This window comes from Castanea sativa, chromosome 3 (assembly GCF_040712315.1).
Source record: "Castanea sativa cultivar Marrone di Chiusa Pesio chromosome 3, ASM4071231v1".
In the NCBI taxonomy this organism is placed as follows: Eukaryota; Viridiplantae; Streptophyta; class Magnoliopsida; order Fagales; family Fagaceae; genus Castanea; species Castanea sativa.
The window spans coordinates 55,548,078-55,575,961 of record NC_134015.1 but is presented as its reverse complement, the minus strand read 5'-3'; the positions used below and the strand labels follow the sequence as shown (position 1 = coordinate 55,575,961).

Genomic DNA, 27,884 nt, shown 5'->3' with positions numbered 1-27,884 from the left:
AGATTAAAGAGCACTTTACCTGTCTTGGGTTTCTCCGAGGAGGATAAAATAGGGACTATCCAGCCCCATGACGATGCTCTTGTGGTTACCCTCAGAATAGGGAATTATGACGTGAAGAGGGTGATGATAGATCAAGGAGCGGTGCGGATATCATGTACCCTGATCTATTTAAGGGGTTAAGGTTGGAGTTGGAAGATTTAACTCCTTATGACTCACCTCTTATTAGCTTTGAAGGGAGAGCCGTTGTGCCAAAAGGACAGATCCGTTTACCCGTTCAATCCGGCACAGAAACGGTTGAAGTAGATTTCATTGTGGTTGACGCGTACTCTCCATATACAGTCATCCTAGCCAGGCCATGGCTGCACGCTCTGGGAGCCGTCTCCTCTACCTTGCACGTTAAGGTTAAATTCCCCTCGGGGGAACATGTTGAGGAAATCCTCGGCAGCCAGGTAGTTGCCAGACAATGCATCTCGGCTGCAGTACTTCGTCAGTCAGAAGTCGAGTTATCAACCTTGCCCATTCAGGAGTCATAGCAATTAACAGCTCCGGAGGCACCTGGAGCGATGACAGAAGATGAGGCTGTTTGCGAGGAGTTAGAGAAGTTTGTAATAGCAGATGATCCAGAGAGGTTCTTCCAAGTTGGCATACTTTTGCCATACCAAGAGAAGATGGAGTTGTTGGAATTTCTGAAGGACAATATAGATGTCTTTGCGTGGGACCCTTATGAGGCTCCAGGCGTAGATCCGAGCTTTATTTGTCATCGTTTAAACGTCAATCCGGCCATCGTTCCGAGGAGGCAGCCACCTCGGCGATCTTCCCGAGAACATTCTGAGGCTGTGAAGGAAGAGGTTCTTAAACTCAAAAGGGCGGGGGCTATCAAAGAAGTTTTCTACCCTGATTGGTTGGCTCATACTGTTGTCTTTAATAATAAACACGGCAGGTGGAGAGTATGTGTGGACTTTACTGATCTGAACAAGGCCTGTCCTAAAGATTCTTTCCCAATGCCACGGATTGATCAACTGGTAGATGCTACTGTCGGACATCCTCGGATGAGTTTCCTGGACGCCTTTCAGGGTTACCACCAAATTCCCTTGGCGTTAGAGGATCAGGAGAAGACTGCTTTCATTACTCCAACGGGGAACTATCATTATAAGGTCATGCCATTTGGGTTAAAAAATGCTGGGGCTACTTATCAAAGAATGATGACCCGAATGTTTGAACAAAGAATCGGGGAAAACTATAGAAGTATACGTGGATGATATGGTGGTAAAGAGTAAGACGGTACCTTCGCACATGACAGATTTGGCCGACACCTTCCAGATGCTAAGGAAGTATAAGTTGCGTCTTAACGCCTCCAAGTGTTCTTTTGGCGTGGGATCTAGAAAGTTCTTAGGATATATGATCACTCATAGGGGCATAGAGGTGAACCCAGTGCAGGTTAAGGCTATTCAGAATTTGCAGCCACCTCGGAACCCCAAGGAGATTCAGAAATTGACCGGAATGATTGCTGCGTTGAACAGATTTATTTCTCGGTCAGCTGACCGGTGCCGTCCTTTCTTTCAATTGTTGAACAAGTGGAAAGGGTTTCAGTGGACCGAGGATTGTGAGTCAGCTTTCCAACAGCTTAAGCAATATCTATCTCGGCCATCCATTTTATCTCGCCCTGAGGTGGACGAGGTTTTATTCGCTTATCTGGCCGTGGCTATTCATGCGGTGAGTCTAGTCCTTATAAGGAATGAAGATGGAGTGCAAAGGCCGATCTACTATGTTAGTAAGTCCTTGAATGAAGCCGAGGTGTGCTATTTGCCCTTGGAAAAAGCACGTCGGCCGTAGTCCACGCCACGCGCAAACTTCCTCATTATTTCCAATCTCATACTGTGGTTGTTTTGACCCAGTTGCCGCTCAAGGCTGTGTTGCGTAGTGCTGATTATTCGGGCAGAGTGGCAAAATGGGGAACCATTTTGGGAGCCTTTGATGTTAAGTACAAGCCTCGCACCTCGGTGAAAGGTCGTGTCCTCGCCGATTTGGTGGCGAGTTTGCTGAACCATTGTTAGAAGATACTTCAAAGGGAGAGCACATGGGTGAAAAATCGGTTGGTGTGATCACGCCCGTATCGCCCTCGGCTTGGAAAGTTTATGTGGATGGGGCTGCTAATCATAAAGGGTCTGGCGTTGGACTTGTTCTAATGTCCCCTAAAGGAATTGTCTTTGAAAAATCTTTAAGATTGGCTTTCTCGGCTACTAATAATGAGGCTGAGTATGAAGCAGTCTTGGTAGGCATGCGAATGGTACATAAGATGGGTGGCAAGGAAATCCATGTGTTCTCGGACTCTCAATTAGTGGTCGGCCAAGTCATGGGGACCATGGAGGCTAGAGACCCCAGAATGCAAGAATATTTGGCCCAGGTTAAACGTCAGCGAGCTGAATTCGACTCATTTGCCTTAGCTCATGTCACTAGGAGTGGAAACACTCATGCAGATTCTTTGGCTACGTTGGCCACATCCTCGGCTCAAGGTCTACCAAGGGTGATTCTCGTTGAGGATCTGGTAGAACCTTCTCTTATGGCTGCTAACGCACCTCGCATCCATCTAATAAGGCCTGGTCCTAGTTGGATGGATTCGATCATATCTTTTCTCAAAAATGACATCCTTCCCGAAGACAAAGTTGAAGCAGAAAAGGTACGTCGAAAGGCGCCGCGTTTCTGGTTGTCTGAGGACCAGAAGCTGTACAAACGATCCTTTTCGGGACCGTATTTGTTGTGTGTACACCCTGAATCAACAGAATCATTACTGGAGGAATTGCATGAGGGAATTTGTGGAAGCCACACTGGAGGAAGGTCCTTAGCCCATAGAGCCCTAACTCAGGGTTATTGGTGGCCCAATATGCAGAGGGAGGCTCAGGACTATGCCAGAAAATGTGATCAGTGTCAGAGGTTCGCCCCTAATATCCACCAACCTGGAGGGGTTCTTAACCCTCTCTCCAGCCCTTGGCCTTTCGCGCAATGGGGCTTGGACATTGTAGGGCCCTTTCCGAGAGCTGCTGGAAACAAAAGATGGTTGCTCGTGGGAACAGACTACTTTACTAAGTGGGTCGAGGCTGAGCCTTTGGCCAATATCCGAGATGTTGATTCCAAGAAATTTATCTGGAAAAATATTGTTACTAGATTCGGTATACCACATACACTCGTCTCGGACAATGGCGTTCAATTTGACAGCAAGGCCTTTAGGCAATACTGTGGTGAGATGGGTATTATAAATAGATACTCTACTCCAGCTTATCCTCGAGGAAATGGGCAGGCCGAGGCCGTTAACAAGGTCATAGTCAACGGGCTTAAGAAGAGGTTAGACGATGCGAAAGGCAGGTGGGTAGAAGAGCTCCCTCATGTCCTGTGGACGTATCGGACCACACCGCGTAGGTCCACTGGAGAAACTCCATTCTCTATGACTTATGGAGCCGAGGCGGTGATACCACTGGAATCCGGTTTTCCTACTCTAAAGACAAGTTCTTTTAGTCCAGAGAAAAACGAGGGACTACTAGAGAAAGATCTTGATTTACTTGAGGAACGGCGTGAGGCAGCTATGGTCCAATTGGCGTATTATCAGCAGAAGCTAAAACGAGGGTATGATGCCCACGTGAAGCTAAGGCCACTTGTACCTGGTGATCTTGTATTAAGGAAAGTTGTAGGCACTTCTAAGAACCTAACATGGGGTAAGCTAGGACCTAACTGGGAAGGCCCCTATCGCATTGTTTCAATAGCAGGCATAGGGTCGTATAGGCTAGCTGACCTAGATGAACGAGTTGTACCACGTCCATGGAATGTAAATAATCTTAAAAGGTATTATTATTAATCAAATAAGCTTTTGTCAATTAATATTTCAAAGTTATGGCTAGCTCTCACGTTTGAAGTTACAATTTTTAAGAATCAAACAGAAACTTGGTTAAGTGTAGTCCTCGGACCACAAACCTTGTGAAAATTGATGTCTTATCATTTGTTAAACAGAACCTTAGTTATGCCGGGTCTTCGGACCTCTTACTTTGGGAAAATTAACATTTGAAGTTACAATTTTTAAGAATCAAACAGAAACTTGGTTAAGTGTAGTCCTCGGACCACAAACCTTGTGGAAATTGATGTCTTATCATTTGTTAAACAGAACCTTAGTTATGCCGGGTCTTCGGACCTCCTACTTTGGGAAAATTAACATTTGAAGTTACAATTTTTGAGAATCAAACAAAAACTTGGTTAAGTGTAGTCCTCGGACCACAAACCTTGTGGAAATTGATGTCTTATCATTTGTTAAACAGAACCTTAGTTATGCCGGGTCTTCGGACCTCCTACTTTGGGAAAATTAACATTTGAAGTTACAATTTTTGAGAATCAAACAGAAACTTGGTTAAGTGTAGTCCTCGGACCACAAACCTTGTGGAAATTGATGTCTTATCATTTGTTAAACAGAACCTTAGTTATGCCGGGTCTTCGGACCTCCTACTTTGGGAAAATTAACATTTGAAGTTACAATTTTTGAGAATCAAACAGAAACTTGGTTAAGTGTAGTCCTCGGACCACAAACCTTGTGGAAATTGATGTCTTATCATTTGTTAAACAGAACCTTAGTTATGCCGGGTCTTCGGACCTCCTACTTTGGGAAAATTAACATTTGAAGTTATAATTTTTGAGAATCAAACAGAAACTTGGTTAAGTGTAGTCCTCGGGCCACAAACCTTGTGGAAATTGATGTCTTATCATTTGTTAAACAGAACCTTAGTTATGGCGGGTCTTCGGACCTCCTACTTTGGGAAAATTAACATTTGAAGTTACTGTTTTAAAGAATCAAACAGAAACTTGGTTAAGTGTAGTCCTCGGACCACAAACCTTGTGGAAATTGATGTCTTATCATTTACAGTTACAATTTTGAAGAATTAAACGAAAGATTGCTTAAGATTTATCTTCGGACTATGACTTTGATTAAACTTAACTTCTGATTGTGGCTGGATGTTAATACCTTACTGTTTATTAACTCGGATCTTAAGTTTTATATCTCTAAGTATTGAGTAAATTTGTGTAAGGAATGGTCCTCGGATCTTACAACCTACTAAAAACAGTGTTATGCATTATAAGGGCTTAATTGTTATATGAAGTCCTCTTTCCTTTTTTAATCAAGGCATTGTTCAAACGTATTAACTATGTCACCTTGTATTAAGTCTTTAGTAATATAAGCATGATTATGTGGAAGTTATGATTGTGCAGTCCTAGGAGTAGGTTTTTATACTCTGAGAAACTTTTGATATGACTTAATGGGAAACTTTTGTAATAAGTACAAAAAAAGAATAAAGTAGAAACAGAGACAATCCAAGTGAAAAGTAAACGAAATCGTTCTTCATTAATCAATTGAATATGCATTACATATAATTCAAAAAAAAATGGAAAAAGAGAAGCCCTAAGCTAAGTCCTAAGCTGTTGGAGGAGGATCTTGCTGAGAGGTACTAGTGCCTTTAGTCTTTCTCAACTCCAGCTCAAAAGGAGTCATAATCTTCTTTCCTTTATCCACTGTCGTTGTTGAAAGGACGATGGGTTCCACTGTCTGGCTTAAGTCCTTCTCTGCATCCACTCCTCCTTCCTTCTCTTTATTGAAACCAGAAGGTTCTGTAGGATCAGGAATTTGCTGTGGGACCATCGGAGGTAAGGCAGGAAGAGTTGTCTCAAGGGTAGGAGTAGCAGCAGGAGCCTCTTCAATCTCCTGTATTTCTAGGGGAAGCCAAACGTTCTCGGACTTCCTCAAATCCGAAGATTGAGGAACTCCTGCTACGTTTAAAGCTTCCCCCCATACTTTTTGACAGTATTCGCGGCATAAGGCCGCGAACTCCTCTGTCAGCTGCTCCTCGGTGGTGGCTACCCCTTCATCAAAACTTGCCTGCTTGGCAGCTTGAAGAGAGAGTTGGAAGGAACTGGCTTCTTCTTTCATCAGCGCCAGCTGCTTCTTAAGATCCGAGCACTCCCTTTGAGTTTGGGAGAGCTCTTCATCTCTTTCACGAAGGAGCTTGCGCTGTCCTTCTATCTGGGTCTTCATGGTCTTCAAGTTTGACTCGACCCCATTCTTCTCTCTCCTCAGCTCTGCTACCTCCGAGGTCAGCTTCTCGTTCTCGGCAAGGGCTGTACCTAAGGTCTTCTCAGTCTCCACCATAGTTTCGAGTTCAGCTCTGGCTACTTTCCGAGCGTCTTCAATAAACTTTTCAGCTACAAAGACCTCCTGAATAGCCTGTAAAAAAGCATGATGGAGTTAGCAATAACAAAAACTGATTTACTTATAAATATTGTTAAAAGGAGAAACACTTACCAGCGCTAAGTCTCTTTTTAGGGAGAGGAATAGTTGTGGTTGGCCCATCTTTTCCAAGGTCTCCATGTCCTTGGGCAGCAGAAGAGGGCGTTCTAGGACCTCGGCCAGGTGGTGGGCGTGGCCTTGTTGAACTGCCCTTATACTGGACTGGCAGGAGATAGGAGCGCCGTCCAGCCTTAGTTCGGGGGACCAGGTGGCCGGTGCTTGGTACACTACAGCCTCATCCCTGATTTCCCCAAGTTCAGCTGAACGTGCTCTACCCTTGCACTTGTCCAGCTTCTGCTGCTGGGCCGGTGGGAGTTGTTGGCGTTGTTTCTTGGGCTCTTTTGTAATCGTCCCATCATTATCCCCCTTTCTCTTCTTCTTGGGATCCTCGGCTGGCAGTTTTGGCTCAGCTAGAGGAGGAGGAGGAGGTAAAGCCGGGGGAACTTGGGACGTCCCCGTTTTCTTCTTCTCTGCAACTTTGGCAGCCCTATTAGTGAGAAGACCCTCCATTCGTCCCATGTCTTCTACGGATTCGTCCTCGGGAAGGGCAACTACAAACCCTGCAATTCCAGAGGCCTCGGTGGCTTCTTCTTCCTCGTCGGAAAGCACTACAAACTGGTTCCCGCGAGGTTTCTCAGTGTCTTCGAGATGGAATTGATCTATCTCGTCGTCAAGGGAGTGTGAAGAAGACACCTGCTCTTCTGGAATGACAGCTGTTTGTGCGTGCACGGCGAGGGGGACTGCTGCTATCGCCCGGTTGTAGAGAACGGTGTTAGGAGCGTCTGGGAGGTCACGGTCGTCCAAAAAGTGGGGCCGAGCTACGTTAATCCTTTTTCTTCTTCGGTCGCCTGCAATAATGGCGTCCACTATCTCCTGGAAGTCTTTAGAAAGGGGAGTGTATCCGAGAATGAGGTGAGCAGCCCGAAGTTGTAAGTCTTCACTAACGAATACCTCGGAGTGAAGTACTCGGTTTAGATCGGCAACGTTACAGTGACTCAGACGAGGACGCACGTGCTGCTTATCTGCAAAAAAGACGTCGAAACAAATAAACCGGGTCAGATTCACACAAATATTTAACGAATTTAAGTACATACAGATACGCATTTATGTGTGTGTGTTAGGAGAAGTTGTGTTTTGGGGAGATTAATCCTATGGTGTCGCACCTGGATCCCCCCACTAAACTGGGCAGTGGAGGCCGTCGTGCCAGTTCCCAGACACGATCAAGTAGTCTTCATGCCTTTGGTTGATTTGGGCAGACAGGAGATTAGCCTAACGGTGCTAGACCGAGATTTCATATAATAACCTACTTTAGAAAGTTTGTGGGACTCATATAGGAACACGACATCGTGCCATGTGAGGTTTAAACCCATCTGCTCGTTTAGAGCATCTACACTACCTAGAACTCTAAAAACGTTTGGAAGGCATTGGTCGGGGCACAACCGGTGGTTGCGAAGATACTCCCTCATTACGGGTTTCATTGGAAGGGTCATCCCACCCTCTATGAAGGCTATCATAGGGATGATAACCTCTTCCTCTTTCCTAGAACCGGCCACGGCTGTTGCCGGGCAGTATTCTAGCCCTACGTCGCTAGGAATATGGTATTTAGCTCTAAAGCCTTCCATCCCAGCGGCGGTATCAACTAGACACTTAAACTTACCCATTAGAAAAGAACGAAAGGTTAAACTCTAGAGAGGAGGGTGTTTACGAAGACAGCCGAGGACTGTATCCGAGGAGAAAAGGTCAAGAATAGAGAGAGTAATAACTTACAAAGTTGAAGGTACGGGTTTCCACGGTTTTCTGCTGGTGAAGAATGATTGTTGTTGTTTTGATGGGATTGATCCCTGATGACTTAAATGAAGGCGCGGGTTCCCGAAGCGTCACGATGTGCGAAAAGGCGGCCTCGAAATTGTGTCTGTCCCGCCTAAAATTTCGTGGAGTAATGAGAACCGTTGGATGCCCATCTCACCGTTGAACGTGGGAGACAAAGAGTAACTTACAGTAATAAATGCGCGCGTTTTTGAAAATAAAACCGCCAAGTGTCATCTTCTGGGACGCGAAACGATTTTCACACGTGCCATCGCTTATGAAGTGTGTGGAGTGGATCCTTGTCAGATCAAAACCCTATTTTTCTCCTCGGATGTCAAAAATTAGAGTTTTGAGGGGCTATTGTGGGGAGTAAAAAGATCTTAATAGGGATATGGGCCGTCGGGCCTTGCTAAGGAAGGCCGACCTGCTCTTGGGTTTATGGCTTGTTGGTACTTCAGGTCGGCCCATACGCCGAGGATCCAAGGATCCAGCCGAGGATATTTTTCCCCTCGGACTGACACCAGAGAACCCGGGACTTCATAGTACAGGTTAGGGAATGACACGGTCAAGACCAATGGTTAAAGGGGATGAACCCTTGAATGTCCTAGAAGCACCGATGTTGGGAAAGTGTCAAAAGTAAAGGCTGCTACCTCCACATTAAAGATCCTGCACCTACCACCCTGGCCGCATTAATGAGGAGGTGACACTTGAACAGTGAAAGGGAAACTTCTAGTTACTGTTCAAAGGCACTAAGAAAAGAAATATCTAGGCTAAGGGGGGAATTGGGGCAACACGTGTATAAAGTATTAAAAAGAGGAGTATTTAAGGAGGGACCTAGAACAGAAACGGGACGGAACTTTTTGTAACCTAAAAAGACAAAAGACAAAGGGAGAGATATAATATAAGAACAGCTCTCGGCTTACGTCCGAGGAGGCCCAGTTACAATATTCCTTGTTGTTTTCAATTACTTGCAATCTTTAGTTTGTCATTTAATCCTCATATACTTCTAACCTGGGTTTCAAGCCCACACTCTACAAATTCTTATTGTTTAGGGCTCATTGGGCCTGAGCCCATAACTGTTCTTGGGTCCAGGTGCAATTGTGCACTTACAATTATTATTATTATTTCTCTTTGATCGTTAAATTTTATCCAATTATGTTATAAAAAATTAAAGATAGTAGATAAAAATAATAGTATTCCATTAAATAGAATAATTTGGATAATATAGTTTTTATTGTTATATCTTTTAATTTTTTTTTCTCCTCATCTTATTTTATTCAATATACAAATTCAACCACATCCTCCTTATCATTAAATTATTGATTTTTTTTCTCTCTCTACCTCTCTCTTTTTGTTTTAAAAAAATAAAAAATGTAATATTTTACTTAAATTCAAATAAAAGAAAATTGTGCTCATCAAATTGTACTCATTTTTTTAACAGTTACACTTTCTCCAACCTTTCTCATTCCCTTTACCTTTTCATCTCCCTAAACATTCTACCTTGATATCATTCTTCCTCTTTCCTTTTATTTTTCTTTATATTGTTTCTTTTTATAATCATTCACTTAGTATAAATTTGTCATTCACTCTTCTATTCTTACATAATTTTCTCTCACATAAAATTGGTTATTTCCCACTCTTTCTCCCTCAATTTTTTGGTGGATTTTATTTTTATTTTTCTTGCATCTCTATTTTAGCTTGATAAAGTGTTGTATTCTTTAGAATTCTATTTTGGTTGATGAAATTTAGTTTTGTGCTTTAAATTTTTTTTATCACTTTGATTGTTAAATGTTATCATATTGCATTATAAAGAATTAAAGATAGTATATAAGAATACATTATTATTACATTACATTGAATGATTTGGATAAGTTAGTGTTTATTGTTATATATTTTATTTTTACTTTTTTCTCATATAATTTTATTCAGCATTTAAATTCAGCTACATCCCCCATATATATCGTTAAATTATTTATATTTCCTCTCCTTTTAAATTTTTCAAAATTTAAAATATAATATTTTGCCTAAATTAAATAAATAAAATTGTCCTTATTAAGTGAAGTGATGCTAGGGAAACACTAATAATGCATATTAATGTCATAGGAGCAATGCATCAAAGGAAAAATAAAATACAAAACAAATCAAGTTAGAAACACTAAATAAAAAAAATAAAAAACTAATAATGTATATTTAATGTCATAGAATCATCATCAATTTTTGGATAACGATACGTTGCCAATGGAGAGAGAAAGAGACAGAGAGAGAGAGAGAGAAAGAGATTTTTTTTTATTTGAGAAACACACACACACACACACATATGTATAGGGGAAGGGGGATGAAATAAGGGAATACACTCACATGCCAACACCAAAACTGCATGCGGTAGTTAGTGTCGCGAAGTAAGTGATAAACTCCTTCTCAATATCATACCTTACCGATGTAGGATGACTCGACAACACTGAGTATCTTTTTTTATTTGAGAAACACACACACATACACACACACACACATAGAGAGAGAGAGATGGTAAAGAAAAAAAAAACAATACTAAGTAATAAACAATAGATAAAGAAAAAAAATCAAGCGTCAATTAGTAACTGTTGATTGGAAAACAAGAGGTTGTAAGGATAAGTAAAAAATAAAATAAAGATTATCGTGTGGAGAATATTAAAAACTTTACAGTGTAGTAAAATAAACCGTTAAATTCACTTAAAAAATTAAATCAATAATTAAATACAATCATAATACTAAATTTAAATTTAAAACTAATCAAACTCTAACTATGAAAACCATATTAATCATATAAAAAAAAAAAGAAAAAAAAAGATGTTCTCTGGTAGTAGTAGAAATTACATAAGAAATAAAGTTAGAAAATTTTAAAATTTCTTTTTTGACCTTTCATTTTAGCTTATTTATAATATATATATATATAATTTTCATATACGGTTACTTTTGAGAATCTAATGAACAATGCTATCTCTCATTTAATGTCTTTGTTATGCAAATCATCAATTAGTAAATATACAATAATTAATGGTAAGAAGCGTTGCAAATGAGATCACTAAAAAAACATATAAAATTAATTAGCCATTATCATTATGGAGTAGTGGTCTATAATTTTACGCATCCAAAGAAATGGAATATATAGAGTTTTCTTAAAGGTATGTGTAAAGATTCACATTATATATATGTGTGTGCGTGTGTAAAGGTTAAAAAGAAGAATATCTAAGGTTTATATTTACTTAAAAACTAATGCAAAACCAATAGTTGATAACTAAAATTATAGTATTAATAAAATATTTAATGAGATCATCCTAAAAAAATTATCACACACAGCATGTGGATATGCGACTAGTATCTTTAAAATATGCAACAAGCTCACCAATGCTGAACCAGGAGTGCAAGTTTTCAGTTTTGAAGGAGTGCAATAACACTTTTCTTTGCATTTAGAATTGGCTGATTTAGAAAATGTAGTTATAGAATGCAATACCAGGACAGATTGTAACACACCCAATGCATGCCATACAGAGAGTACAGTTGAGCCACAAAACTTTCTTTAGACCCACCAATGCAGTATAGGAAAGTTAATCATATCATCAATAGCTAGAATATTCTAGTAACTAAGCACCCAGCCAAGCAAAACAAAGTAACATTAAGTGCAACATGGGATGCTATCTCTCTTTCACGGAAAATACTAGGAATATATTTGAAATATTGTGTCCAAAGAAAGATAACTAAGAGGTATATGGATCAAAAGAAAATAATGCAATTTTTGCAATCATAGTGATACAGCTGATATGAGCTTGGAATACAACACCTCTATCCAACAAAACAGGAGGAGAATGAGAAGGTTCATGTTGTTCTTGAAGAAAACCCTCTGATCTTATTCGGGCTATCAAGGCTAGCGGTGTTGAATGATCTCAACCAGTGCTAGAACAGCAGAAACAATGTGGACTGCGACAAAATAAATGGTTTGTGTGAACAGTAGCGCATAATTGCCAAAGTTAAATGTTAAAATGATCACTAGAGAAAATAACTCCAAAGCTATAGATAATTTAGTGCAAAGTCTAAAATCTCAAGCCAAATAGGGATTTAGTAGGTAAAGCAGAAGTAGACATTGTAATGTTTTTAAATTGTTAACCTGAAGAGCAGATGGAAAACGTTGATATTTTTATGATGACAAGATCCTACATTTTAGAGAAGGCTATGATGGGTACATGCTTAAAGCAGAAAAAGCAATATTCAAAGGACATTCCAATTATGTGCCTCCCTAAAACCATTAGGTACTGGGTTATAGGAATTCAAGGCTCTAGAGTGGCGAAGGAGAGATAATTGTATCTTATGTAAGATTTTCAAACTTACATCTGTATTTAAACGTTGAAGGTGTGCATACTATGACTCTTCCTAAATAGTGTCACTCCAAAGCTAAATGTCATAAGAGAGAGCCATCAAAACACAAAGCTTCCTATCTTAGTTTCTCCATCCCTTTCTTCACAAATAGAATTTGACAATGACATTGCAGTTTTGATTGGTAAATACTAATCATTTACACATTTCAGATTAAACCCACAACTTCAACATCTTCCCCTTGCTTGTGAGAGGGAAAGGAGAAGCCATTGGTACAAAGACCAATGGCCATACTAATTGACAATCTTAACAGAAATATAAACTAGGAATAGGCCAAGGAAGTAAAACAATCAAACACGTATTTTTTTATAAGTAATTAATGAGTTTTATTAAAGAAGAGTAGTGTTCAAAATGTAGAGCCTCTTAAAGAATTACAATCATAAATTTAAAAAGTCCCCAAAAAATTCATTGTACAACATTCAATCTGCAGATTCAGGAAACTAGATTTGATATCTTAACTGGTTTTTCCATGCCTTCAAATGTTCAGTTATTCAAGTCCCTCCAAATTGTCCACATAAGATAGTGAGGAACTGCCAGATGCTACTTATGTTCTGATTATATGTACCTTTCCAGAAGCAATAACATTTATCACCTTCTTGGCATCAACCAATGTAACTCAAAAGCAACAGAAGGAAGGACCACATATCAAGACCTACTAAGCAATGAACCAAAGATGGTGTACTGATTTACAACTAATCTTTCACATATACAGCACCAATTGACCAAGACCATTGATGTGCAGCCTGTTAATGAGGGTTGCTCGCATAACAAATCCATTTCCTTTCTCAGTGTTGATCTGAAGTGGCTCAATGACATGATGAGGAATAAGAACTTTGAGGCTTCATGTCAATCTAGAGTAAAAGCACTGGCTGTGGTTCTTGGAACCTACATAAAGCAAGTTATTAGTGGTAATGTGGCTGATCTGATTCATTGAAAGAACGTTTTTGGTGCCAAAAAGTACCAAAAAGAACCAGCAAAAGGTTTACTCAAGTATGTCTTCAAAGCATTTGAGGCAACGACTATTATTGTACTTTTGGCCCGTGCTTTAATCTCTGCCTTTGGAATCAAACAGCATACGATTATCATGTTAGGAGTATTATTGTTGCTGTCGTTCGGGTTGTTGCTGTTTCTGCTGTCTGTAACTTCAAGCAATACAGGCAATTTGAAAAGTTCTCCCTAAAGAGTGGAGACATCAGGGTGGACGTATTGAGAGATGGGCAGCACCAACATATTTCAATGCACTTGTTCTTATTGTCACTGCTAGTCATAATCATGGTGTTGGCAATTGCAAAAGGTATGCCTCTGGCAAGAAGACAACTTTGGCTTATTCTATGAAAGACATGATAGTTTATCATGCCTTGGCTAGGGATCTCTGATTGTGAGACACTGGAGTAAGACATAAGTATCTGCACTGACAAAACAGGTACTTGTACATTAAATGAGATGAAGGTAACAAAATTTTGCCTTTAAAAGAAGCAATAAGGGAAGGTACTCCCACAGAACAGTATCAAATGTTCTTGATATATAAAACAAGAAGCAGTTGGTTTAAACACAAACAAGATTCTGAATCGCTTGTAAAGATTTCTAGAGCCCTAACAAGAAAGCGACCCTTTCTTGGGCTTGTCTTTGATATGAGTATGAATATCAATAAATTCTATAATCCATGTTAGACTTTGATTCAGAGAAAAACAGAAGTGGGGTTTCAGTGAAGATGAAGAGTGAGAAGGTTGTTCACGCCCACAAGAAGGGAGCCCCCAAGACTAAGGGATATATATTCAAGAGACCACATTCTAGCCAGCCTTTAATAGGACATCAGGGTAACAAACACCATTACTTTGAGAATCATATTAAAAAACACAAACTTTAGTGGATCAAACAACTTGCTCCAAAGTTGACTAACTAGAATATCAGACCACTTTTAATTTTAGTTATATTTTTGTCATATTCAACAAATCAGCAATGTAGAAGGCCCTAAATCATACTAACTAAAATTACAATGAAGCATATGCAAACTGAACTCAGAGCAAAGTGATCTCATGACTACTCTAGTGTTGAAACCAAATTATATTACCAACAATTATTATAAGTTAGAGAAAAGAAAAAAGAAAAAAACACATTTACACATTGACAAGTTACAAAAAAATACTAGTACTTTTTTATAAATATTTTTCAAAAGGAAATTGTTTGCCATCTTTTCATTAGTTGGATAATTGGTATAGAAAGATGATCGATTGTCAGCAAATCAGACTTTAAATTTTTTGCTTCAATAAGGAGAAAAACACCAAAGAAATTATAAGAATACTCAGTTCCCAAGGTTTTGCAACAATGCTGAAGTCATAGTACATCTAAGTATAAAGGTAACTCTGGCAAGAGAACAACAATACCACAAAAGGAATTAAGCAGTATGGGTATGAATGACGCAGGCCATGATCAAATGCAAAGCAAAGGGAGGCTAGGGTGGCTGTTGCTTCCCATGGGATTAATTTTTTTAATATTTCTTTTATGTATATGTGTGTGTGTGTATATATACACATTGGTTTTTTTTAATATTTTATTATATATATATATAGAGAGAGAGAGAGAGAAACCTTTGTACTGTATGCCCCAATTCCTCCATTGTTTTAGATATCAAAACCACATAATCCCATTTGAAAGCAAGAGGTTTTGATGGGATTAAGTTAACATTAAATGTATACCAGGAAAATTATTGGTCCTTACTAAGAGAATTTTTTGCTTGCATTAAAATTTTATTATTAGCCATACCTTATTTGAAATATACATATATTTTCCTTCAAATGAATATGTTACTGTCCCCTTAAAAAAAGACCCTAGGTTGTATATAAAGAAAAAAAAAAGGGTGTTCATTAGAGAGAAGCAATATACATGAAATTGGCCTAAACAAGGTGGCTAACTAAGGAGAGAGTATTTAAGAATGTATGATCATATTCCAATGTAGAGAAAAAGAAGTTGATTGATTTCATGACAAGGTGACTATGAAAAGCTGTGGGCCAAGTGTACTAATTTATAAGTTAATGCCTTTAATTTTTGGTGACCTGGCCTCCACAAAGCTATACATGCCCTGGCCCAGGCAGTAACAATCTCATGACCAGGCCACATATAGTTACAAGCTAACTAGTGCACAAATCACCTCTGACAGGGCTTCTTTTAGGTGACTGTTTTATCAACCTAAAGCTCAAAGTAAGTTTTAGATCAATCTGCAAGAAGGTTAATCAAACTTTGATAGAGTCTTCAATAGTTTAATTCAAGATATCCCACGCAGAGTAACACACAAAGTAATGCTTATGAACATACCTCAATGACCTAAGCAAATTCTGGGAGGCTGGAGCGAGGGCAATCAGGTATTTTTATTGAAATTGCAACTTGGTCTTTGCCTTTTCACTCACTTGTTAAGAGCATTCATCTTTTCTGCAAACAAGATCACAAGTTCTTAAGCATAAAGATTCTTCATGTCAGGCACATGCATAAAGGGTCCATTCCTATGATTGCAATATAAAAATTCCCTACAAATTAAATAACTTCTACATTGATGGATTTCATCACAAGAAAATAAAGCATTTAAAATAAAGTGTATTTCCCTTGTACTCTTTGTAACTCATAAAGATGATAACACAGTCTGACAAAGGGAAAGAGTTGTAAATGGCAAACACAGATGAACAGAAAGTAAATGACAAAAAATTGACTCACAACTATATGTGCTGCATGTAGGATTTAGGAAACTTCCTAGAGACATTAAAAGTCAATCTTCTTGAGTGGTCTCCATAAAAGGCAAAGCCAAAGAATACTCGCTGGTGATGTAGTTACAGAAGGGGAAAAAAGAGTAAACGAAATCAACATCTTACATGATAATTTATGAATACTAAATTTCACATATGTATGCATTTACAATGAAAAGAATGGAAGATTGAAACATAATCATGACAAAAAAATGAATTTAACCAATCACCTTTCCTCAACTACCAATAGGAAGCATCATTCTCTGGTGCAGCCTCTTTCTTGAGAGTAACAGCACAAGACAAGCAACCTGGTCATACTGAAGCTTGATTTAAAGCAAAAATATTATGTTAAAGATAACCACTACATTGATGTTGGTTGAAAACGCAGACATTATGTTAAAAAAATGTGAACAGAAAATTAAAATAACAAAACCATAGTATGCAACTTTAAGAGCTAACATGAGAGAACATTTGTTGCTCTGGTACTCTAAATCTTAATACTCATACAAATATTTAAAACTCAAAGTATTAGAGATATAGTGCACGATGATTGATCATGCCTTTTTGCCACGACAGTCACAGTTATGGCGGTGGCAACTCTGGAAGGTCTACCTCTATCAGCTGCTCTTACATGTGGCATATTCTATGAAATGCTTGATGCTTGATTACACTAGGGTTTGAGAACCTTCTGCTTGTTCCACAATGGACTGAGCCACAAAAAAAAATCTTCACTGACAAAACAGGTACTTGACAGTTAATGAGATGAAGCTAACAGAATCTTGGCTTGGTAAAGAAACTACGAGGGAATGTACTTCCTAAGAAAAAGTAGAAATTTTTTTTTTTATAAGGCAACAAGTTTTTGGTTTCAGCACAGCTAGCACAATTTACAAACAGGATTTCTGCATGATCGGTTGAAGGATTTGGAAGCCATACAGTAAAAGTACTACATTATTGGGCAATCTACGATTTAGGTATCAATATCGATAAAATCAAGCAAAATTCTGAGATAATCTAAGTCAAGGCCCTCAATTCAAAGAAAAATAGAAGTGGGGATTTCGAAAAGAGGAAGAGTAAGAAGACTATATGCACTCTTTAGAGTAAACATCAAAATGATCACCAGTGACAATGAACATGCAGCAAGAGTGATAGCTTTGGAATGTGGGATTCCCAATCTTGATGAGGATTTCAACAATGAAGCTATAGTAGAACAGGGAATTTTCAAAAAATACTCACCGGAAGAGAGAACTGCCGGTGTGAATCATGTATTTATTCTAAGAGAAGAAAATTATTGGGCTTTCCATGGGAATCCAAGGCACTGAAGTGGAAAAGGAGAGCACAAATACTGTCATCCTGGTTATTTACTTCTGCGGTGACAGTTTTGAGTTGGAGAAGGTGTGTATCTAAGAACAGTCAAAAGTTCATTCAGTTCCAGCTCACAATGAATGTTGCTGCCCTTGCATCAACTTTAGCCATGGCCACACAATGACTTCATAGTAAATCCATCAATCAAAGCAATTTATAACCAAAGCCATAGAAGTCTTACTGATGCTGCAATGTAGGGCATGATCTATTTTTGGGGGGTGTGAGATAGTGAAAGAAACCCTCATTTTCAACACTTTTTCCTCTGTCAAGTCTTCAATAAGTTTGACCCTAGGCAACTGGAGAAGAACAAATTTAGGGGTTATTCAAGAACAAGATGTTTTTAATAATTTTAAGGTTTACCATAGTTTTTCAGCTAGTGATGGTGGGCTTAGAGAAGTGGTTTGTCAATTGTCAGTACCAAGAGGCTGATTGGGGGCAGTGGGGTGCTTGCATTGGACTTGCAGCTTTGTCTTGGTTGACTGCTTTGTCTCTTCAAGTGTAGTGCAGTTTCTGGCAAGCAGTTGTCTAAGCAAAGATGCTCTGCTTCCTGAAATAGTAAATGATAATCATTGCAATAGTCCCCCAACTCCACCCCCACAAAAGAAAAGTATCTAAGATTCAGCCAATAGTTCCAAATCATTTCTAATACATGAATTTTTGTTTTAGGTGAAGTGAATATTAAATTTAGTGCTAAGGGATATCAATTCAGGAGAAAGGTTCCAGTTAGCCTCCAACATGAGGTATGTTCAAGATCACAAGGAGAAATAACCATTATTTGTATGAGAAGAACAACATAAAAATCATATTTCATTCAATAAGACAATTTATTCTAAACTTGGCCAACTGGAATATCAATTCATTTAATCTTATTTATATTTTGTCATATTTAACAGAACTATAATACAAAAGGCCTTAAGTCATACTAACCAAAATTAAAACAATCCAAGCTAGGCCTAGAGTAACCTCATGACTACTCGCATATTAAAATCAAATTATATTTCCAACAATTATTTAGCTGGTATACATATAACGTGAACTTAGTACCTTCAAAAGGGTCGAAGATTCCAAGAGAGACCTCATTAGCATCTGAGTGACCTTTCAGAACTGGTGCTAAGTATTAATAAATTGATAAATCATAGTCCAAATACACATGATGAAGAAGAGCAGAAAATAAATGCAAGTCCACCAGTTGCAGAGGCTTATCCCACGTCTGATTGCTCTGCCATTCCCCTCTTGATTTCTGACAACCACAGCCAAGTCTACATTATTTTGATCACACGACGCATCAAAGTTAAGCTTCACCAGTTGATCAGGTGGTTTGGTCCAAGCATTTTCCCTTTTTTGCTCTTCAGTTCGCCTCGTAGTCCAAAGTGATCTCAAGTTAGAGTCATACTGTGTGTTAAGACGATGGGCTAGCTGATTTATGCTTTCTTTAGTCTTTGAAACTAGAGCTTTTTCCCGTGCATCCCAAAGGATTTTCATCGCCACTATTGCATACAGTGTGAATTCATCTTTGGTGACTCTTTCTGCTAATAATTCCTTTGGGGGGTCAACTATTTTTTCAATGAACTCCTTTACAGATTTAGCTTGGATCATTTCAATGCGAAAACCCCATCTAGCACCATACCACATTCCTTTGGCATAGGAACAACATTGAAATAGATGTAAGGCTGAATCTTCTGCTATTTCACAAAGAGGGCAATAATTGGCATTTTGGGTTTCAGAGCATCCGACCATCTCTCGCTCGAAGGGAAGAACCTCTGTAGCCACTCTGGATAAAAACAATTTTAATCGTTCATCAAAAGATGCTTCTTTTAATACCTTATCTGCAGTAGAATTCTGAGGGGGGCATATGCATGCCACATGGACCCCACACCTTCTTATTGTAACTTCTGCTACTTCTCTATGGTTATTTAAAATTTCACACCGAAGAGTAACATCATTCCGATCGCCCAAATTTTTGCGTTTCAATAAGTTATGTCTAACACTTACATACTGAAACAACATAAAATTTAATGAATCAAGTGGAAATGTAAATCCCGTGAGCTTTTCTTCAAAACCATTGATGGACAAGTAGATAGAACAATGAAACCCTCGAGATACTAATGGAACATTATCCTTGCCTTCTACGTTAAAAGCAACACATACAGCAAATGATGGAAATTTCTGACCAACTGAGAATGATATGGAACTTCCATGCCTACGATGGTTGAACCACTGTGGAATTGTAGTTCCTGGAAGTGCAAGGCAATAATAAGACCACTTAGAAGAGAAGTCCAATTCAGAGGAAGAGCCCAATTCAGATTCAAACTCCTGATGCGATGATCTCATATTAGAATAACCACATACTGAATTCCGTGGAAGCCCTATCACATCTCCAAGCTGCTTGCAATTAACAAAATTTCAGTTCAACAAATTTAGTAAGGAAAGTTAACCAAATTTTTTTTTATTTTTTTTATATATATAAATTAGAGAGATACCTGACTAAATAATCTTCTTCTACATCGTGAATTCAACGAATTGCACCCACTTACAAATACACTTCTTGTACAAGGTGGAAGCCTTGGAATTTCCCGAAGGTTTTGGCAATGGTGAATGCAAAGGGTCTCTAATTTCGGACATCTGCATGCAATCTCAGGGAGGGTAGTGATGTTGCTGAAACATAAACTTAAATATTGTAATTCGGGGAAACAACCAGAAGTATCCCTGGCTTTTGGAAAATTTTCACAATCATACACAGTGAGAGACCTAAGATTTTGTAGATTAGAGATGTCACTTGAATCTTTCACGTTTTTTAAACTTATACTCAAGCTATGAAGGCTAATTAGATATCCTATTGATGTAAGCAACGCTAATCTTTCCGTTCTTTGCAGAAGACTTCCACACCAATTAAAATTAAAGCTTTTAAGAGATTTCAACCGGAGGTTTCTTGGAAAAATTCTAACATTTTTGCATCCACTGAGATCCCACAATTCAAGCTTTTCAAGAAGTCCATTAGATTGATGAACCTCAACTAAATTTCTGCATCTATAAAGTTCCAGCTTCTTTATGTATGGAGAAATCACTGATAAGTCAGGTACCTTTGTAATATTTTTACAATGGTCGAAATTCATATATTTTAATGTTTCGAACCGACATCTCTGTATAAGAAGGAAAGTTTTTGAAATTTATTAGTAAGAAGAAAACAAACCTTAAAATGATAGACTAAAAGCATAGATTAATAAATGATCAACAATGAATTATAATAGACTTTTTTTTTTCCTTTTAAAAAAAATATAATACACATTTTTTAAAATAAAAATCTTAAAAGTTACTACATAGATCTTACAAACTCATATAGTAATATATATATATATATATATATATATATATATATATATATATATATATATATATATTATAGTTTCAACCTATGACATCATGAAAAATGTGCATGTTGCAATGAATAATGTGATTGGTGTCAAATAGTTAATTGATTTGCACCCATAGACTCATCATGGTTGTGTGAACATTATTTAATATTTGTGCACAATTTTAACTTTATTTGTGGATAAAATTACATGACGTCTAACCAACCAACTGATGAATCCTGACTAAATTTATGCATCTATAAAGCTCTAACTTCTTTATGTTTGGGGTAGTCACTGATAAGTCAAGTACTTTTGTAATATTTTTACAAGGTGCGAAATCCATATATTTTAATCTTTCAAACCGACACCTCTGCAAAAAAAGATTTTTTTTGTTTTTTTTGAAATTTATTATTAAAAAGAAACAAAATAAGGCTGAGAGCACATTTCAAAAAAAAAATGTTATTATCATTAGGAAATAATAACTCTTTTATTTATTTTTTTTTTTTTTTGAGAAACAGAAATAATAACTGTTCAATTATGAATTATAATACACACTTTTAAAATAAAAATGTTAAAGGTACTACAATTTTATAAACATAAAGCCTTCAAATTAATGTGGCAATGAATGTGATTGGTAGGTTTTAACCACCTCATAAATGAATATTTGAATTGTTTCTTTATAATTTGTGACACATCAATTTGTATGTTCAATGTAGTAAAACTTGTGATATCTATAGCACTATTCTTTTTTTTTTTTTATTAAAAAAAAAACATTTGTCAATAGTTCATTGATTTGCACTATAAATTTTTATGGTTACGTGTACATTTTTAAATATTTGTACACAATTTGATTTTATATATTAAAAACAATTTATAGAAAATTTATTTTATATAGTATTAAATGCATGGTTTTGTTTTAGCAACAAAAAAAAATGCACCTTAACTTATTCTCTAAAGGTACTCGTTAACCAAAAAAAACTAATAAGAATTTATAAATGCTATGATTATACCTCAAAATGCTCGTCCAATTCAATGTGGCTCCTTCGCATGTTAAGAACAACGAGTTTTGTAGGTTCATAGGTGGACGGCAAGGACGATAAAGGAAATTCATTCCAATCAAGTAACCTTAACCCATTGGGAAGATATTTAAGGTCTTCACAAATTACATTGCAAATTGTCAAATATTTGAGGCTTCTCATCTTTCCAAGATTCAATTGCATCTTTCTTGGATGTGGCAAGGACAATGTTATGCCTCGAATTTCATCTAATCCCTAATTAGACAGAGAATCACATGAATCATATTAGACAACAAAACATATGATTATTAAATTTATAACAAAAATCATCTTCAACCTTAAAATGATAAATCAAACACAATGAGAAAAAATTATTTGTATTTGCATTGCGAGAAAAGGAAAAAGGTAAATCAAAAGGACTTATACCGTATCTTCATTTAGTACTTCAGAAGCATCCTCATAACACAATAGCCTTCTATGTTTTTTTGACACTTCTGATTCTTGTCGAGCAATTTCCAAGCCCATTTGTTGTATTAAGTCGTGCATCAATAATTTGCCATCTTTTGTAATGACTATGAGAGATTTATCGATAAGTTTTTCAATATCATAGTATAGGTCATGAGAATTGCTACTTTGTAATATATCTACAACCAAATTCTTGTAGGATCCTTTAAAAAAACATGCAATATCAAGGAAAATTTTCCGTTGAATTCGATCCAATCCATCGTAGCTTATTTTAAGTACTTCTTGAATATCCGAATTAGGAATTCTTTTGTACTTATCTAATGCACTTTTCCAACATTGTAAATTTTTTTCATATAAATCAGCACCTATTATTTTTAAAACTAATGGAAGTCCTTTGGCATAACCTATAAATTGGTGTACGAGCTCCGAATAATCTTCTGTAGGCTTGTTTCTTTTGAGTGCATGTTGACAAAAGAGTTCACGAGATTCACATTCATCTAATTCCTTAACCTTATAGTAAAATAAATGACAATCTTCTCGCAGAGTAGATAGCAACTTTTTCTCTCTTGTTGTGATAATAATTCTACTTCCAGAAGCAAACCAATTGCATTTTCCAAGCAATTTTTCTACTTGTTCTAATTTGTCCACATCATCTAGAATTAAAAGAATTTTTTTGTACCGAAGCTTTTCCATTATCTCATTGATTCTTTTAGATATACCATGCACTTTCAATTTTCCAACCCTTAAGATCTCACAATAAAGTGCCTTTTGTAGTTGGAGTTCACCATCAATTGTTTTTGAGTTTTCTCTAACATCCTCTAGAAAGCTACTTCCTTCAAAACGGTATGCAATTAAGTTAAAAATAGTTTTTGCAATTGTTGTCTTACCTATTCCAGGAAGACCATGGATCACTAACATGCGAACATCGTCTGACTCAATATCTAACAGACATCTTATTTCCTTTATGCGAGAGTGTAGTCCAACTAGGTATTCAACAACAAATACTTGTGTATGATTTAATTTAGCACTTAAGATCTTTTTTAAAATTTCTTCGATAAATCTAAATTCAGTGTGCCTGCCAATCACAAAGCATTTAAACCATGTTAGAAAATAGAAATATGATCTTGAAATGAATTCAAAATGTTTAGTTTGTGAACTACAACAGAAATTTTGTTAGTTAAATTAAATGGCACGTAATTCATAGATTTGAGAACTATCATTACGAACTTTTTTTTTTAGGTCAAAAAATTGACTTTAGGCTTTTAGCACAAAGATGCATGGAATATCTGCTTTGGAAAGGAAACAAACTCATTGAATATCCACTTCTAACACTTGAATGAATTTATTATAAAATTTAGGGGAAATTTTCTAAACATGACATGAGAGAAGTTTCAAATTAATTGATAAGAGTGTCTATCATATATTCTTCCCTTTCTATCATTTGAACCTTATATCCTATTTAGCTCACTACTAAAAGATATGATCAAAATATATATTTTTTATAATCTCTTTTCTTTTCTTTTCTTTTTTTTAATAAAAAAGCAAACAAGAAGGGTTTTTTTGGGGTTGTTGTTTGTTTAGCAATAAAATTAATTGGTGATAACAAAGTAGAGATTAAACACATACTCATTTTTGTAATGCCAACCAGATATATGGCTGGCTTCATTTAGGGCTGCCCTCCATCTCTGCACCTTCTCTTTATTATCCTTGAATTTTTTTTCATGCTTTGCGAGTGCTTCTCCAAACTTTTCCTGTTGGTTACGTACATCTGATGGATCCACCTTGTAAAAAACCGGTAACACCACTTGGCCATTATTTTTACACTCAAGAATCTTGACAAGTTCATCCAAACACCAAGTGGAAGATGCATAATTTTTAGAAAATATAATTATCGAAATCTTTGAACTTTCAATAGCTTCAAGAAGTTCAGCGGAAATTTTTTCTCCTCTTGGAAGCTCATCATCCATGAAAGTGTTAATATCATTATAACGCAAAATACCATTCAAATGGCTGGTAAAACCATTGCGGGTATCTTCTCCTCTGAAACTCAAGAACACATCATATTTGCATCGGCGAGTGAAAAAGGAAGAGGAGGTTCCTCTGGTGGTTGAAAGGGCCATTGTGATTTTGATGTAGAGACTGTTGAGAAAATCTAAAAGGGAGAGGAGAGGAGAAAGAAAATAAAGATGTGACAAAATTAAAATTGTAAGAGTTCAAGAAGCGAAGTGAATGAGAAATAAAAAATGAGAGATATTTCACAATGGTTTTTTGAGAAAGAACGAGAATTGGCTGAGAATGAGAGAGTCAATGAATTAAGTTTTAGTTGTTGTGATGCCAGGCTAAAATAAGTAGTATTTTTTTGACTGATAAGTGATTTTTTTGGGTACACGCGCTTTCTTTGATCCAGGAAAGTTCGAAAAAATCTCTTTGCAGTATCAAAATTTAACCCAAAAAAAAAATAATAATAATAAAATAATGTGGGCCAAAAATTTAAAACTTATTGGATGGGTCTCAATGATCCATTTCCTTTGTTTATGGAACCTATTTCATTAGTTTATTATATCTGGGAGACTAGGACTAACATATCAGCAGACAGAGTAGTTGGAGATTCTAGCCTTTTACCTCTATTTTGTAAAAAATTTGGCAATATGCCCCTTTTTCAAACTATTTGGACAGGCGGTTAGATGATCTAAAATCTAAAAGGAAGAGAAGAAAGAAATATGCGATAACTTAGGTAAAGGAAAGTATAACTTAAAGTAGGATACAATTTCTTTTCTCTTTTTTGACAAACCCCACTCATTTTTGTTTCCTTCGTCCTTTCTCTTTATACTTTACAATATTAATTCACTTTCACACTTTCCATAAAATATAACTTAAAGAAAGTAAGATACAATTTCCTCTCTCTTTTTTGACCATCCCACTCATTTTTGTTTCCTTCGTCCTTTCTCTTTATACTTTCTTTTCTACTTTTTCTTTTTCCTTTTTGACTGCCTTCCTCTTCTTTTCACGCAATGTATTTGTATTTGCACAGGGTGATAATGTTAAGCGGCGGCAGTGGGAGACAGCTGGGTAAGGAAGGATAGGCCATAAAGAATTGGGATGAGGTTATATATATAATTTTTATTTAGTAATTATTTAAAATTTTAGAGGCCATGGCCTATGGCCCAAACGTGGGTGAAATTCCCACTGATCATACAATCCTTATCCAAGATAGTACAAAATATATGAACAAAATATATTCATAGAGCACTTGTGCTTAAGATATTATAATATATATATATATATATATATGAACAATGATAAAAAATAATGCTTGTGCTGTAAAGTTGCACAACTCACCTACGTGACGAGTTGTGAATAATAGAGAAATAACCCTATATGAACCCATCATTACTTCTCTATCACTCATAGCGAATTGTGCACAAATTATGCCACTTTATGTGGCTATATAGCTCCAATGATATGTGGCCTCACGTGTAACAAATTGGAGTGTTTTGCATTGTGATGTGTGAGTGAGTCAGGATAAGCTATCCTGATTCTGGACATAGTGATGAGGTGACTTGTCCTTTTCGAAAATCCATAGCCCCATCATACATGTAGTTGTATTTGCATAGGGTGATACTGTTAAGCGGTGGCCGTGGGGGACAGCTGGGTAAGGAAGGATAGGCCATAAAGAATCACTGTTGGTCCATATGAACACGTACATTTCTTAAGGTAAATTATTGTTGCATCGGCTGAATTACACGCTATTATATATATATATAAATATCCAAAAATTAAAGTATAGTATTTATTGTTGCTACGCTTTAATTGAGCTATGTTTACGACCATTTTACCTACTTATTTTCAATTATTTCTCTTTTTTTTTTTGACTCTTTTTATTTATTTATTAATTTTGTAGTTTACTGTTACATTTTCTATAACTTTTTCCTTTTTTTTTTACTTTTTTATCTCCCCACTACTATCAACATTAATATCACTCTTCTTTTATCTCTTCATCTTCTTTTCATTTTGACTATTTTTATCCCCATCCTCTTACTATAAATTTGCTATTTTCTCTCACCCTATACATATTTTATCACATAAAAAGGTTATTACTCTCTCTCTCTCATTTTTTTTTCATTTTTTTTTTTGGGTATCTTTACTTTATATTGATGAATTTCAATGTTATTTAGAACTCTACTATTATTCTCCCTCTCCCTCTCTCAAAATTTTCCCCTTTTTTGTGTAGATTTATTTATTTTTTAAAATATTTTATATCTTTACTTTAGGTTGATGAATTTGTGTGTTCTTTATAACTCTACTTTAAGTCAGTACATACCCCTACAAAAAATAAATAGGATTAAATTGTATTTCACGCTCCAAACTTTTTGGTTTTGTGTTTTTAAGTTGTTATTTTTCTTTTTCTTTTCTTTGATTGTCAAATGCTATCATATTGCATTATAAAGATAATATATAAGAATATAATGTTATTCAATTACATAACATGGCTTGGATAATTTGGTGTGACTATATCTTTTATCTTGACTATTCTTCTTCTCATCTTATTTTCTATAAATTTATCTAATTCTGGTCTCTCCCGAAAAAAGGTGATTATTCTCTTTCTCGATTATTTATTCTTTCTTACAACTTAACTTTAGGTTGATGAATCATTCTATTTTTTTTTATAACACTATTTTGGGTTAATATACAATCTTGTGTGTGTTTTTGAGTTTTCCATCACAAGCCTTTTCTCTCCATCTTATAGCTTTTGTTTGATTTTTGATTGACATAATACTTAGTTATTTTGAAAGTGAAAATTAGAATTTATATCAAAATACAATCTTGCTATGTATTTGAACGTGTTTCTCAACTATTTAAGTAATATCAAGTGTAATTTTGTGATGAGTTTTGATTATTACGATATCTCATTTAAGAAATGAGAAATTTGAATAATATAAAGAGTTTAGTTGTAAGAAAATTTTAAAAAAAAAAAGAAGAAAAAAAAGAAGGAAAACACAATGTACCATAATATAATTTTAAAAAATATGGACTACCTCAAAAAGAAATAATTTCAATCAAACACACCTAAAATACTAAAATGATATATATATATATATATATATATATATATATATATATGTATGTATATATATATATGTAGGTAGATGAAAAATAATTTTAAAATTTTTTTGATTTTTTTAGAGAGAATAGATCATACATCATACCACAATTACAAAGTAATCATATATTCCCACGCATCATGTGAGTCTGCAACTAGTTTTAATTTAAAAACTAAAACCTTCTAGCATCTCCAATTCGACAGAAATTGAATAACAGATAACTAAACTTTATTGCCCCTATATCGTCCTACATTGATATGAGATACCTATAACCACAAAGAGATTCTGCACACTGTTATAGAAAGCCCCGCTTGATCTAAATGTGA

General features: G+C 36.3%; 2 protein-coding genes and 1 pseudogene across 2 annotated transcripts; 1 reads left to right on the top strand and 2 right to left on the bottom strand.

The window, feature by feature from the left end:
• Nucleotides 1-12,274: 12,274 nt before the first annotated feature.
• Nucleotides 12,275-13,864, top strand: LOC142629199 (calcium-transporting ATPase 12, plasma membrane-type-like; annotated as a pseudogene).
• Nucleotides 12,812-20,738, bottom strand: LOC142629198 (protein SUPPRESSOR OF npr1-1, CONSTITUTIVE 1-like). Its single transcript, XM_075803165.1, has 8 exons — nt 20,106-20,738; nt 18,670-20,007; nt 17,986-18,172; nt 17,807-17,921; nt 17,497-17,663; nt 15,842-15,955; nt 13,516-13,935; nt 12,812-13,414 (listed from the first exon to the last, which is right to left on the bottom strand). The coding sequence occupies exons 1-2, from the start codon at nt 20,736-20,738 to the stop codon at nt 18,736-18,738; spliced, it is 1,905 nt and encodes a 634-aa protein (XP_075659280.1). The 3' UTR covers nt 12,812-13,414; nt 13,516-13,935; nt 15,842-15,955; nt 17,497-17,663; nt 17,807-17,921; nt 17,986-18,172; nt 18,670-18,735.
• A 1,239-nt stretch (nt 20,739-21,977) lies between these two features.
• Nucleotides 21,978-24,786, bottom strand: LOC142629831 (TMV resistance protein N-like). The gene is made up of 2 exons (XM_075803868.1): nt 24,083-24,786; nt 21,978-22,246 (listed from the first exon to the last, which is right to left on the bottom strand). Exons 1-2 carry the CDS (start codon nt 24,574-24,576, stop codon nt 22,240-22,242), a joined length of 501 nt encoding a protein of 166 aa, XP_075659983.1. The 5' UTR covers nt 24,577-24,786; the 3' UTR covers nt 21,978-22,239.
• Nucleotides 24,787-27,884: the final 3,098 nt, after the last annotated feature.